Here is a 15,737-nt window from a genome sequence, read left to right on the forward strand (position 1 = left end):
AAACTCTTTCAATTGCTTTGATTTCAATCAGAAACAAATCTCAAGCGATTTGGGTGAACCAACTATCAAAGCATAACTCCTATTCGAATGGCATGACTAAGCCCACTGCTATCAAAGTGGCATCAGTGTTCATGCTTATCAGATCTCAACTGAAAGGTTAATGGGGGACCTGGTAGTAAACAACTGTTTCCCCAAAAGAAAAGTACAATTAGTACTTAAAAATATTTTAAATTCCCTCAGTCTCCTTTCCTAATATTCTCTAGTTAACCTTCATTTCTTTGCTCTTGGAATATACTCATGATTCAGTCAAAAGATGCCTTGGGAAGTTACAAAAGGAATCATCTGACTTCATAACTTCTACATGAAAGGGAAAAAAAAATGATACAATTTTCCTGGTAAAACAATACCTATAGGAATAAAGAAAATAAAACCAGCACTCCTTTCACCATACCCTAGTATAACCGGTCGTGCCTGTCTGGCACTCCCCACCTAGACTTTTATGGTTGCCCTGGGCCAACCCTGGGCTTGCGGACCAACCGTTTGTCCCAGCACCAGTTACCTCACCCACTGGAGTATCGCGCCTGCCACATCTTTAATATCAAACTTTTCTTCAGAGTTGGTGTTATGCCCAGCTTCCGCTGGTAGTGCAAGGATTTGGGGGCTCTACCTCCCCTACATCCCACCTAGATCCAACATGTTGCCACGTTGATATTCTTTGGATGTGGCGTCGATGTTGGTCACTGCCTTTGATGTGCCTCCTTGGTCTTATCATTGCTCCTCCACACCCTCCTTCTAGGAGGGCTCCCACATTTCCTTGCCTGCGGTCTGGGGAACCTCTAATCTCAGTGGATGGAGGCAGTTCTCTGCAAGGCAGCTGCCACTACCGGTCATCGTTGTCTTTGGCTCCTTCCCTGCCTGTCCCGCAGCCTGCCCTAGGCTGCCAGGAACTTCCTTCTGGTCCGCATACCAGACTGGAACCCAGGACTTTTATTGGTGTCTCGCTGCCCCAGGCAGTGAATCTGCGCCACCATGCACTTACAAAGTGCTTCCATGCTGGTGCCAGCTTTTCTTCTTCAGCCCACCCTGGGCCCCAGCTGTTTGCAGCAGGGGATGCTGTCAGAGCCCCGGTGAGTATTGTTGTATGGTGGCTTTGCTACCACTGCCCATTTCTTTTGCTCCTGGGGGCTGGGAGATCACCGGCACGGCTCTCCCGTCCTTGCTATTCTCTCCCTGTGGCCCCATGGGCTGTGGTGTCACTGGCTTTGTTGGCGGTGCAGTGATTCTGCTGCTGCTGCCACCCTGTTCCCACATCTCACCATCCAGCAGAGCTGCCAGCACTCTTGGGAGCAAGGGGCTCTCGCTGCTGCTGCCAGGTCCCTGCAGCTTGGTGTTTCCCTTGCCCCTGCCACACCTAGTCACTGAATGACAAGACCACTCTTAATTTCTAAATTAAGTAGCTGTGATGTATTGGCATCACCTGCCTGCAGCAACAATTTTTACTTTTGGGAAGAAAGTTTTACCTGTAAGATCATTCCAGACTGGGGCTGCTCTAACCCAGCTCAATGTGCTGCTGAGGGGCTGGCTGGGGCACAAGAGTGCTTCAGTGCAGGACTAGCTGGTAAACAGCCCCCACCCTGTAGCACCCTTGTGCTCCAGTGAACCCTGTCACATGCGTTGCAGTGGAGTAAATAACTCTACCATAGGATGACAAGGCTCTTTGGGTAAATCTGATATATTTTATTAGACCAGTGGTATAACACCAATGGTCTAATAAAAGATATCAGATTTACCAAACATCCTTGTCTGCCTATGTCCTTAGCCCAACATGGCTATAACCTACACCTGTGCCATAGGATAATACTTGTGTTTGGCAGTACTATCCTACAGCAGAGTTAATTAGTTTACCCCATCCTAATAGCACGCCATGTGTAGATGGTGAAGTTTTACTGTAGAGCTAATTAGACAACTCAGCAGTAAATATTTCATATAGATACAACCACTGGGTCAATATTTACTTAGGATCAAATATATTTTGTGTATATATATAATGATCCTAAGTAAATATATATCATATACATATCTCAGAAAAAAATCCAAGCACCATATTCCTCTGTGAACAAAAACTACCAAAAATTTGAAGCTGAAGGGTGATAGGGATGAGGAAAGAAGCTACAGAACTTTCCCTGCCCCAAACCTGCAGCAGAAGGTACTGACATCATTATAAAAAGCTGCTTTGGGGTAACATCATCTCTTGTTTTATGCTCTTGCCAATAAAAATATCCTTTGTGTATGGATATTATAGAAGACAGAGGGATGTACTAGGAAGTAACTCTTATAAAACATTAAGAACTAGCATCTAAAAACCAAAACAAAACAGGCATCAGTTAATATAATGAAACTAAACCTTTCAACTAATTTTGTGTAGGTCACATTTAAGGCAAGGGAACTGCTACTGAGAAAAGCACTTTAGTTAACCAAAATTTCAAATCAACACCCTACTGAATACTTTCAAACTCTTATTTTACCTGACTGCTACCATTGCTGCTTCAAAAACATAGTTTCTGAATTGCAACGTTCTTAAAAAGTAAGAGTCATCATACCTAAATACACAGAACTCCCTGGGCAGACCTCCACCTATCCATACTTGTATCCTTCCTTCCTTTTGCTGTCTACTTGGCCTGGTGGAGGGTACCCAGACTCTATTAAAACTAGCAACATTTTGACACACCTGCTCTAACATAAATCTTAAGCCATTTGACAAAGATGACAAGACCATACAGCAAAAGGAGAGCCATTGGCATGGAGAAGTTGTTACCTAAGAAGGTAAGGAAAAAAAAGTAATGGCCTCTCAACATAAAGGTAATGCTAAAACTGGTTTTCTATATGGTGAAGATATATTGCAAATATGGATCCAATTAACGATCTAATATTGTATTTGAAAACTTCTTAAAGATAAAGCACTGGAAATTCACAAATTACTAAATTGAAATAAAACTACACAGCAAATACTAACGGACATAGTAGTCAAATCTTACCAAGGGTCCAGGTGAATAAATTCAACGGCAGAAAGTCCAAGAGAAACACAGTCTGGTTGTTCACAAGGAAGTTCTTGTCCATGCCCTCTCCAAGCATGTTATTAGTTAACTATTACTATGTATCTATGCTAGATGATGAGGACTTGATTTCCTAAAAAGGCCTTATTAGCTCTGCATTATGAGAAGAAAGTAATACACTCATCTTCAGTAAGCACTGGTTCACTTTAAATAGTGATCTATACACATTAGAGTGGTCACATTAGCATATTTTCCATATCTCACTTTCATAGAAGAATTACTAATACAGATCAGACTTCAGAGAGTTTGAGAAATCATGCAAAAACATTCATAGTCAGACTGCACAGTATAAAGGCATGTTTGGGAACAGTTGGAAGCTCAATGATCCTTTCTAATACAGCTCTTAAAATAAAATAGGCCCAGCATTCTAGACTACAGGATTTTTTCATAAATTTATCTTGTGTAGCCTTGAAGAGAAACCTTGCCCTTCCATGCCCACTAAAGGACCAAAAATTCTTGATATAGCCAAACCAAACCTAAGGTGCAAAAGCCAATCTGGAAATTTGTGACATTTTGCCAAAGTCTTAGTCCTGGAAACTTATTTTGTTTTGTGACTGAACTTTCCACAAGAAAAAGGTAACATGGGTGATGCTGGTTCAAAATCTCTTCCCTCCCTCTCTGCATGATTTAGAGGAGGGACTTGAATTCAGGTCTCCTATCTTTCAGGAGAATGCAGGAATCACCAGGCTCTAAGATATCCTGGTGAATGGGTGTCCTCTTAGTCTCTAATGCTGAAGTTGTTCTGTTTCACATAATAAATATTTATATTAGGAGAGAGAGAGAGAGAGTTAAAATCACATTATTGAATGTGGTAATCACAAGGCTCATTAGAGTCAGGTTCTAGTCTTTTCTAATACAGCATGGGTGCCGAATTGATCCATCTTCCCAGAAGGTGCACCACCTGTCTTGGGGCAATATGAAACGCCGCAGAAAGGTTGCTGATCGTACTAACAACATCTTCAAGTAGAACCACTGGGGAGATGAGAGTGACCCCATAGTTCTGTGATCAAGGGTGAAGGACAGGTACTATTCCTGTAAAATCTGTGATTCCCTAGGGCGCCATGAGATCCTTTCATGGGTGCCATTCAAGGTTAGCACTGTTAGGTGTGCAGAAACCTACATGATTCACAAGACAGACCCAGAGAGTTCAAATAGGAATCCATATTGTCAAAAAAAATTCTGATCTATTGTAGTGTGTGAGCTTTCTGCAACAGAAAAGAATTGCTATAGTATTTTTCCATTGTCAAAAAAAATGAGTGAAAACTGAGAGTGGACTCTTTCTGAGAGATGTCTTGAGTCTCATGAGTGTTCCTTAAGTCTAAAAAGGTTGAGAATCACTGCTGTAAATCCTCCTGGTTGAGGAGGTGTCCCCCACATTGGGACAGATGAACATGAAAAGTGAATGCATAGTTATGAAGATATCAGCAGGAGAGCTCCAGCTTCCCCAACCACAGAACCGAGTTTCTTTAAAAGGAATTGCTAGGAAAACATAGAGCCTGCCTTACAAAGTAGTGAGATGGCTTTAAATCAGGCTTGAAGAAGATTTGAAAGGGAACAGTGAAAAAAAACCTATAGATGAATAATAAAAAAAGAAACACAGTGACCTGGTCAAATTGCTAGAATATGACAAGGAAGAGATTGTGGTAAGGGGGCCTGCAGCATTCACAAGAGAGGCAAGAATGGGGCGGTTTGCCAAACATCTAAGACGGCTGTACAGAAAAGCCAGTGGAAAGAAACAAGAAAAATCTCAAGTCTTAGTACATGTTCAAAAAATGTTATTTAATTTGCATCACAGAGACTTGGTGGGATAAGTCACAGGACTGGAATATGGGCACAGACAGGTAGAGAATATTCAAAAAGGGGAAGGATATCTTACACTGTATCATGACCAGAGATACTTGCTTTGGAGTCCAGAAAAAGGTGAGAAGCAGACTTGTTGCACTGTCTCTTGGTAAATATAAAAAAAAAGGAATAGGGCAAAAAGTGAAAATGTAGCAAAACCCCCCGTTTTTCTTCTTTTTTTAAATTATTTTAAAATGCATTCCCTCCCCTTCCCCAACCATTTCTGACTTTTCTCTCCAACTCTATTCCCTATAGATAAGTATAAGTGAGCTCAAATTTAGGACAAGCTTTAAACATTTTTATTTTGCTAGCAAGTTTTTGGTTTTGGATATCCATTGCTTTATATCGTATAATTATTAGGTTTGTATTGATTTGTACTGTTGTATATTGTATTATTATCATTTTCGTATTGATTTTTATTGTTTCATATGGATATTGTATGGTTTAGGCCTGTGTTTTTAAGTGAACCAAAGTCATGTCATGTTTCCATTTTATATGTCAAGCCTTCATCTTGTGTCCTCTGCCTGGCCACCCCATGTTGCAATAATATGATTCATTGTACCCCACCATTACAGACACCCAAAACTGCACATCCCTGCATGGAGCACACATGTTCAATACATCAGGGGCTGACCCTTGCCTGGGCATGCCTCTTGTCACTAGGGTCACATACGGTCTGCCCCTATAAAAAGGGGCAGTGAAGACAGACCCAGTGGGAACGCCATTTCCATACGGACCAGACCAGCTTCACGTCACCTATCCACCCCAGAGGCCCTGCTGGCGAGCCCCTCTGGACAACACTGAGCTGAAGGAGATCCTGACTGACCATCGAGGATCAACTTCCAGCCTGGGATAGGTAGATATTACCTGCACACCTCCTCCTACAATTTGGACTCTCTCTTTCTCTCTCCTCCTAGACTTCAGTGGATTTCAGCCCCTGTACCAAGCCTCTCTAACTCTTGCTGCCATAGTGTGTGGGTGTGGGTGGGTGGGTGCAAGGGAACCAATTTGGCATTGTGTCACCATCTCCCCTGTTCAATAAAACCACTGTCATTTGCAACCTCGAGTTGGGTCATGTTTTACTGAATCCCAGTCCCTTCCTTATCTTAAATTCCAGCCTCATTCTCTCTCTCTCTCAATTCTATCCCTGACCCCTCTCCACTAGTTTCCCAATCTCCTCTCAATTCCTACTGCTGCTTTTCCTGTGATTTTCTGCTGTCTTTCTCTGCTTTCCTGCTGCCCCTGCTGCCTTTCAGTCTCTCCAGCTGCTTTTTCTATGATTTTCTGCTGTCCGTCTCTCTGGTTTCAGGCTTCCCCCCCCCCCCGCCTCCCCGACTTCTCCCCCCCCGCCGCTTCCCAGACTTCTCCGGCTTCCCCACACCCAGAGCCCCTCTTTAACACCCACACTTTACCTTAGTCCCATTTTTCCTCTCCAGCACCTACCTTTTCAGCTCCCCTGTAGCTCTGGCTCCAGTCCCAGACTCTGTGCGGGCATGCTTCCCTGTTCTGCAGGCTTTGGGCATTGTCTTTTAATCAATTAAGATCAATTAACCTAAAGTTACCCCCAAGCCTCAGTTCTTCAGCCCAGGCCCCTGTAGTCTACTCGTTGTAATCCTGGTCCTGGTAACTTTAAATCCTTATACTTTTATTTTCTTACCTTAACCTTTCCCCAGGTATCCCAAGTACACCAAGCATATACATACATACACACACATCACAACACCCAACTTAGGATCTCACCCGTGTGTATGTGTAGGTGGGTGGTATGTGTGTGAATCAGTGAAAACACATATATAGATATCATTGTGTGTGTGTGTGTGTGTGTGTGTGCGCGCGCGCGCACGCACACACGTGCACGCGCGAGCACGTGCGCGGGGTATATGAATTAGTAATCCATGTATGTGTATTGGATGTGCAGGTGTTTGGTAACTGGTAACTGATTTTGTCTAAATTTGGGGTGTGTGTAGCGTGTATGGGCTTAAACTGGTGATTGGTATGCATGAACCTAGACTAATTATTTTGAACGTGTGTGTATCTGAGCTGCTAGTTGAGTGTGTATGCCTAGTAGGGGTGTATGCACCTAGTGAGTGTATGTGTGCTTAATTGATTTTTATGTGTGCATGTGCAATTGTACACCATGCCCTCCTGTCTTAACAGCGCAATATTGAGATCCTGAGCATTGGCCTGACCCCTCAGGGCAACAGAAACAAGGACACCGTTTAGGGCAGTGGTTCTCAGTCTTGGTGCCCCAGCACCCCAGGGTCTAGCAAGAACCTGCCAGTGTGCCACAACACTGGTGGCACCAGCACCATCCCAGCAAAGTGAGGTTTGCCCATGTGCCTTGGTTTTCAGGAGGCACGTCAGAGCCTCGCAAAAGAGGCTGCAGCAGGTAAGCATGTTGCTTCTACTGCAGCCTTCCCCAGTTTGGGAGAGTACAAACAAACAGCTCAACAGTACAGAGGAAACCAGACTGCAATGAGTAGTTTCCAATCTGCTGCTGTTTTGCTGCAAGGAAGCACTTTGTTAGTTTGTTCATTCATTTTTTTTATTCAAAGAATGTGACTTTTATGGCTGCTCTTTGATGCAATTGCAATGTAAGGTGCAAAAAGCCACAGAAATCCTGTACACGATATTCAGGAACGCCTAGGCACGTTTACTTCTGAAGCAGAACTGGCAGGAGTGCTGCACCTTTAAGGGTGGAGAGAGAGGGAGGAGAATGAACAACTCTTAGGGAGTACGGAATGAGCCAGATGACCTCACTGTGCCACTGGTTTTTGGTTGTAGCCATATTGGTCTAAGGACATAGGCAGTCCAGGGTTTTTGGGTAGATGTGGTATCTATTATTAGACCAAATGAGTAGTTAGAAAAAAGTTCTTTGCAAGCTTTCGGGCACAATCACCCTTTGTCAGGCACAGGGAGTCTCTGCTGTTCTGAGACTCCAAGGAATTAAAGAAGCTAAAAGTGTGACAAGATGTCAGTGAGGAGGTAATAAATAGGTGGACATTAGGAAAACAAAAGGACTTCCTATGCCTCAAGAAGGGTGAGTGAGCCTGAAAGCTTGCAAGGAGCTTTTTTTCCAACTAGACTGTTGGTCTAATAAAAGATATCACATCTACCCAAAAAACCTTGCCTGCTCACTGTGCCATAGTATATATGAGTAGAAAGCAAGGAGCAGGACTGCTTCCTGCTTTGCACAGCACTGATCAGCTACAAAATGTAATGAGGGACATACGCACTCCTCAGGCAGGTCTCAGAGTTAAGCAGTCATAGAGATCACAAAGGTAGGTTTAAAAAAACAAAACAAAAACCCCTTAGACAAATCCTGAGGTTGCCCCTTTAGATGCCCTATGGTGCTGGCATCTTGGAAAGGACTGTTCCTGCCAGCACACTGAAAACTGCTCCCCCAGCCAAGGGAGGCAGACCCAAACTGTGTCAGAGACTGTCTTGCCCGGCCCCACACAAGAAGCATGGGAAGATCCGACTTGCAAGAGAGGCTGGGAAGAGGCTTGCTCTGTGCAGTTTATTTTAAAAGCAGTTTTTATGTAATAAGCCTTTAAAAAAAAATTAAGAGGTATTTTTTTTAAATTTAAGTGACATCGTTAACTTGAACCTTATTACTTTAAAAAAAAACCCCGCAATGCTGCAGTTTCTTTTGTTACCCTCTATCATAGTGATTTTCTGAATTTAGTGGCGTTCAGCTGAAAAGTTATGGAGTGGGTACTTTAAATCTAAAGAGGCTGAGAACTACTGGTGTAGGCAATAGGAGAAGCATGTATGAATAAAATGGCAACAGTAAGGCACAAAATGAGTTACAACTAGCAAGGAACATAAACAGAAAAATAATTCTATAAATACGTTAAAGCAGCATATAGATCCCTCATTTAATTGAAAAGGAGGGCACATAACAGATGAGACAGCACAAAATGTGGCATTCAATGCTCTTCCTGCTTTAGTCTTCCCCAAAGTTACTTATGGCCTGAACTTAACAGTTAATATAAATGAAGGAAGGGGATCAGAGGACGTAACAGGGAAAGAACAGCTTAAAAGTATTTAGATAAGTTAATTGCATTAAAGTTGGTGATGAAATTTACCTTAGATGTACTTGAAGAACTAGCCAAAGGAATTGCTGAACCACTACAGATTATCTTCAAAAGCTTGTGGGGAGGGGGCAGGACTCAAAGGACTGGTGAAGGGAAATTATGTTACTTATTTTAAAAAGAAGAAAACAGAGGGCCTGGTAATTACAGACTAGTCAGACAACTTTTGGTATCTGGAAAGACATTAGATGACTAGAACAATTAATAATGCAATAAAAAGCCCATATAGATTTGGCAAGATCACAGGATATCAGACCTATAGAAATACCCTCTTTGACAGGGTCTAACAAATGTGGGGAAAACAGAAATGTTACATATCTTGACTTCAGTGAGACTTCTGAAACTTTCCCAACATGACAGTCTCACAAACAAACTAGGAAAATATAGCCTAGATTATATCTCCATAAAGTAGGCCTACAGCTGATAAAAGATTTACACTCGAAGAGTAGTTATCAACAGCTTGCTGGGAAACTGGGAAGACATTTCAAGTAGGGATCTGGCAGGGTCTGCCCTGAGCTCTGTTCCATGCAATGTTTTCATCTTCAAATTTTATTACCCCTGATTTTATATTTACTTCCAAATTGCTGAAAAAAATTGAATAAAACATTGATTTATATTGCATTAAAAAGAGAGATCATTTTAATATCCCAAATTTTTTTCCTGTTCTAATGCTTTTATTTACCCTTGAATAACACTTCATCTAATTTCATCTTTTTCTTCCTTCAAGAAGATATCAAAAACAATTATTCTGAAAAGTATTCAAGCTCTATGACCCCTATCTCTTCAGGTTTATTTTCATTGCATTATAAAATATGCTATCCTAATAACCTGAGCAAAACTCAACAGAAACTGAGATTAAAAGTGAGCTTCATAACTTAACCCATTATCTTTTCCACTAACATTTCCTGAGGTAAGACTGACATAAGCAATTAACTTATTGGAGGCAACCTCCCTATTACAAATTTTCCCAAAAGTAAACCTACTTTTTCAGTATTTTGGTGATTTACAGGTGCATGTTGTTTAATTAATCTCTTCAAATGAAACTAGAGGCAAACTAATATAAACCCCATGTAAATCTAACTTTATAGCAAGGGAAAAGGCAGAGGAAGATCTGAGTTCACGCAAGCGATACAGATGGGATTTCAAATTCCAAGGAAGACATGGAATAATACTTCTAAAAAACAAAGACTTTGGATAAAAAGAAAATGAATGGTTTGAGGTTACAGCACCTGAAACTGGCACAAGCAAGAGGGAAAAAATGTTATCCTTAATGGATAACATAAGGAAGATTAAAAACAGCTCCCATTTAAAATCTTTAGCAAATAACAGAAGCAGAGAGGGAGAGAGAAATTTATTTTAATAGCCCTCTTACCCAGAAGCACTTTTAGCCTTTGTTATGGTTCCAAGCCCTGCTGCCATTGGACAATTTAAACCTATTTTCCCAGAATGCACGAAGCCAAAAACTACAGCCTTCTGCCCTTAGACAGCACATTCATCCAAAACAAAGTTTCTGGGGTCTGAGAAGGAGATGAAACACTATTCTGCTAAGCAATGAGCATTTAACAAACAGACAGCAAGAAAACAATGCTTGTTTTTGTGGCCTGCACTCGAAGGCATGATAATAATTTCCAAGAAGGAACAAGGAACTGTTTTACCAGTTTATTCATTCGACACACATAAGGGAAGAAAACATACCATGATGGACAACTCTTCCTAGAGAGTCCTCAAATTTAATTGTTACCATAGTATATAATGCTTCTCTGGGATCACTGCATTAGGTATTTTATGCAGTAGCAGAGAATGAGTGAAAGAATGAAGAGGGAAAAAATACTTCAAACTATAGAAAAAAAGAAGGCATACTTTTGTGTTCCCGAAACATAGCTGAAAGCTTAATTTCACTGAATACCAGGCCAATACACGACTGGTAAACGAATATCTCTTTGCTGCTCATTTTGTGCTATTTTACCTTTCATTTAAAAAGTAATTCCAGCTAAACTCAGTTGAACAGCATAAAGCTCTTGATATTTTAAAGCACTTTGGAACAATTACTTTGATGGGAGCCCTTGACAGTTAAATGACTCTGTTAACTGAATGTTATAGAAGACACATAATGATTTTTAGTGAAATATTGAATTTAACCACAAATGAGGAAAACCAGTCTTAAGCACCCTGGGTTCATTTGAATAATAATGTCTCGTTTATAAAGCTCAGTGGACTTTGTATTTTCTAATAATCAAGCTATTAGCTAGTTAGGACAAGTTGAGATTTCTCATCCTCTTTCTCTACATTCTTGTTTGGTTTATACCTTATGATGTTTTTTTTTTAATCTAAAAAGCTGATACAGGAGTTTATAAACTTGCAATAATGTGTGTGACACTTGTGCAATACTTTATTACAAAGGAATCGCATGACAAATGAGAATTAATTTCTCAGCACAAATATATTGGCTTGTTTTTTCACAGGATTCTTTAAAAAGAATATGGTGCTCAAAAGGGGCCCAATTCTGTAATCTTTAGCAAAAAAAATTCTTGGTAAAGCCAATGGGAGATTTTTATGAATAAAGCAACTAGGATTAGGGTCACACAACATGCATTCATTTATTATACAACATTCTCCACATAGCTATGATTCCACTTATTTACTTGCAGGGTGTGAAATGGCATTGGGCTTTCATGATTTCGCATGACTATCTCAGGAAATCAGCACTGAAATAATATCTGTTACAGCTCAATTTTTTTTTTTATTGCACTCCAGCATAAAAAGGAAAACAAGGTGCTGTTCTTGTGACACCAAAATCTCACTTATTATAAAACTTTGTTGGGTGAAAAATAGGAATTGAAAACAATTCACCATGAGTTCATTTCCCAGTAGGTTTAAAAAGGAAAAAAATCTCAATCCTGAAGAAATGAGGCTGAAAAATAGGGATGCTATGTATTCAGTTTCTCTGGTGAAATGAGGTGGAATGACTGTTTCACAGTAGAAAGGCCAACAACAGACAGGAAGGCAATATTTATTGGGATCTATGGCCTGTTTAAAGCTTTTAACTCCTTTGTCTGGCACTGAAAACATTGAAAAATATTGTAGTTGTAATACTTGAAGCTTGTTGGGAAACGGAAGACTTCAGGTACATAAATTGATGAAGTAAGATCTTTGTTGGAGCATTAGTCAAACAAGATAACAGAAGGAGTGACAGTTACAAAGCATGGTTACGAGATCACAAAATCCTAGTTAGGTCCATTTTAGCTGCCTGCTATTTTTATTTGTTAGGCCACTAGGCCTGTTCTCCTATAGGTTTTTCCATACTATATCTGGTGCCCAAAGCAGTATTGGTGCAGATTTCCTTGCTACAGAGCCCTGGGTCCACAATGTTCAATATCATTTACTGATGCAGGTGTGTGAGCTCATTCATGCTGATTTGCTTGGAACCTGTTCCCACTGCATTCCACATCCTCCATGCTTAAAGAAACAGCTGTTCCACATAAAGCCCTCTCTGATTTTTTCAAGAAGCAATCCTGAGACATTATTACTTTATACAATGCTGGACTCCTGGCATTTGCAGCTATAGAATTGTCAGGCTATACCGTGTTTATTTCCTCACTGATAATGTTAATTAGGACAGCAGGGATATTCCAACCATGTAAAAATGTTAGGATTCCATACACGAGTTAATTACTTCTTCCCATTTCTTAAATGGAAGTCTCCCTGCCCATTTTAGAATTTCTGAAAAACTACAGTAGTGATTTTTTTTTTTACAAGTCAGAAATGGTTCACTAAGCAGACTGACACTTTCGTTTGCAAGAAGCAGCTATGACTCTAATATCGTTTTCACTCCAGATTCTCAGCTAATGTATCTGGGGATCCTGATGTCTGCATTTACTAAGAGACATCTGCAACACATATAGGCTGGCCCTCTGCATTTCCATAAAATATAGGTGAAAAATGTTGCCTTGCTTTTTTTGCAGCTGCTATGCAACAACGATAAATTTCTATATACTCACAGATGTAGAAATATTCCCGGCCTGGCCTGAACTCAAATCCTAGTGAGAAGGGAGTGAAGAGCTGGAATTTTTCTGAGAACTTCAACGGTCCATTTGGGGAGTGAGGCCGATTACATTCCCACCTCTTGAATCCTTTGGAAGTGTGATCACAGGAGCTGTAGCCATCGAAATTCACCATGTAAAGAACGTAGCGTTCAGTCTTATCTTCTGGTACTGAATCCTCATAGTGAGGACAGAACACATCTAAATAATCATTGATGCAGACATCAATGTGGTAGTCCCCTCTCTGGAATCTAAAATTAAATGAAAATTCAGACAAAAGACAAGAGTTACCTTACTATAGAGCTCTTACTATGATTATAAAATTATCATTTGAACTTTTTTGCGCTTCACCCTCAACACACACACTTAAATAAATCTTAGAAATCTGACTCTGGGTGTAAATGGATGCAATTCTACTGAAGTCAGAGCCAGCTTTTACAAGACCTTGGTCATGCCCTGGGGTTCATTCCTTTGGCAAACAAGAGTTGTTTTCTTTCTAATGCAGTATTGCCAACTCTCATGATTTTTGGCACTGTTCTTAAAATCTATGCTTTGGGAACATGAAAAACTTAGCTCTTTCTTATATAAGCAATCTTCTATATATACACATATCTCTATATATATATATATAAGAAAGAGCTAAGTTTCTCACATTCCTGAAGCGTACACTTTAAGAACAATGCCAAAAATCATGAGAGTTAGCAACACTGCCAGTGTTTATTAAGTTAAAGGCTATGCTTTCCAGTAGTTTTCTGAAGAGGATTTTTTTTTTTAATAGCTCAATTATAATATTTTAATTGAAAATTAAGCATGAAGAAAAGAAAGAGAGAAATGCATCCAACTCAACAAAATAGTACCTGCATATGCATCAACTCAGAAAATGCAAAAAAACCTAAATTCACCCCACTCCCTTGCATCCAACTGTAATAACTTCTGCATTGCAAGCTGATTTGGCTGTATGTACTTAGAGGTACTACACAGTAGCAAAAAACATATTTATTTTTTCTTCTTTATTGGCAAACCTTTGTCGTGATACAACAGAATGCCTGCAAGTGCAGATAGACCCAGTATAGATATTGCTATGGTCAGATACAAGGATTTTGGGATAAGAATTATCAGCACGCAACCTAATGTGACAGTTCTGAATAAGGGTTAAATAAGAACTGTAGCACAAGGCACTGGCCCACATGCACTTAATATCATTATTATTAATGATGATTCTTTAGAAAATCAAGAGCCAAGGCTTTGCTAATGTCACTTACTGTAGCTCTCTAATGCCAGGTATAGTTTCTAGAAGAAACTAGAAGAAATCCACTGCTTCAAAATGAGTCTACCAGGATACACTGAAAGATTCCACATGCCAGTGTTTATAAGTGTCAGCATGGCTAGGGATAGACAATCAAAAAGCTGGAGCCTGAAATGATTCACTGTTTACAGGTTAGTCTAACCTGGCTAGATTGAGTCAGTTTGCAACTGTACAGACATTCTGTCCAGACTGAGGAAATGCAGGCACATGCCTACAGTTGCTCAGGCCAGGAGCTGGGGAGCGCTGCAGGGACTGTGCTGGGCTGGCATTGCCAGCCTCAGCAGTAACTCAAAGTGAACTGGTCAGGGAAAGGTTGAACTCGAAGTGAACTGGCTATGCTCCCCTCCCTGTCCCACCAGCACGGACCTGGGCTGGGGTCCGCCTGGCGCTCCCCCCTTGCTGCTGCAGCGGCAGGGCCAGGGGCACAGTGAAACACCAGCTGGCATGGCCCCTGAGGCAAGGTGGGGGATGGGGGAGGGGAGTTATTCCCACTGCCCCTGGGGGATCACAGCAAAGTCTGCCCACTCTGACCACTGCCACCCCCGCTTGCTCCATGCGTGGGGCAAGGGGTCGGATAAGCCCACTCTTGCCCGCTCCATCAGATGCCAGAGGGAGGAGGAATAACCCTCCTCCCTTCCCCCACACCTAAGGCCCCTGTCAGATGGCCTCTGACTGCACGCCCAGCCCTACCACTGGAGTGGTGAGGGAGCAGGGCCTTGATGGGGCAGCAGTCCCTGCCTTGGTGGCTGGGCGGTGCGAGCCTCTTCCCGGCAAGAGGGCTGCAAGCGGGGGTCAGTACTGCTGCAGACTGCAGTCAGCAATGGCACTGGGGCTTGGAGGGGGCCATTGTCCCCACCAGCACCACTGCCACAGCTCATCTGCGGCAACTTTCCCCACCTTACCCTGCCCCTCTGGGAAGGGGCAGCACAGCCACCCTGCTGGGAAGAAGCTCATGGTTCAGGACACTGTGGCAGGGGCTGCTGCCCCCATCATGGTTGCTCCCTCCACACTGCTCCAGGAGCGGGGCCGGGGTCAGAGGCGCATGGCCCCTTAGGCATGGGGCAGGGAAGGGGTGTTATTCCCCCCTCTGCCCCTGGGGGGGTGCAGCAGGGTCTATCTGCCCTGACTGCCGCCACCACTATTCACAGGGAGCAAGCAGCAGGATTAGCCCCCTCTGCCAGACAGAGGAGGAAATAACCCCCCTTCCTGCCCTCCGCCTAAGGGGTTCTTCCAGCTGGGCTCTGGATGCTCCCCTGCTCTGGACTGGTGAGGGGTGAGCGACCCTGATGGGGGCAGCAGCCCATCACAGCGTCCTGCCTCTTTCCAGCGGGGGATCGCA

At 42.1% G+C, this 15,737-nt stretch overlaps 1 protein-coding gene across 1 annotated transcript in view; it reads right to left on the reverse strand.

Annotated features, from left to right (window-relative positions):
* The window catches only part of EFNA5 (ephrin A5), a 216,619-nt gene that overhangs the window by 36,994 nt on the left and 163,888 nt on the right, over window positions 1-15,737 (reverse strand). The window contains exon 2 of the mRNA XM_014523635.2: window positions 13,051-13,343. Within this exon, the coding sequence (XP_014379121.1) occupies window positions 13,051-13,228 (178 nt within the window). The 5' untranslated portion in view covers window positions 13,229-13,343. The remainder of the gene's footprint in view (window positions 1-13,050; window positions 13,344-15,737) is intronic.

Source organism: Alligator sinensis, unplaced genomic scaffold, assembly GCF_000455745.1.
Source record: "Alligator sinensis unplaced genomic scaffold, ASM45574v1 scaffold484_1, whole genome shotgun sequence".
NCBI classification, from domain to species: Eukaryota; Metazoa; Chordata; order Crocodylia; family Alligatoridae; genus Alligator; species Alligator sinensis.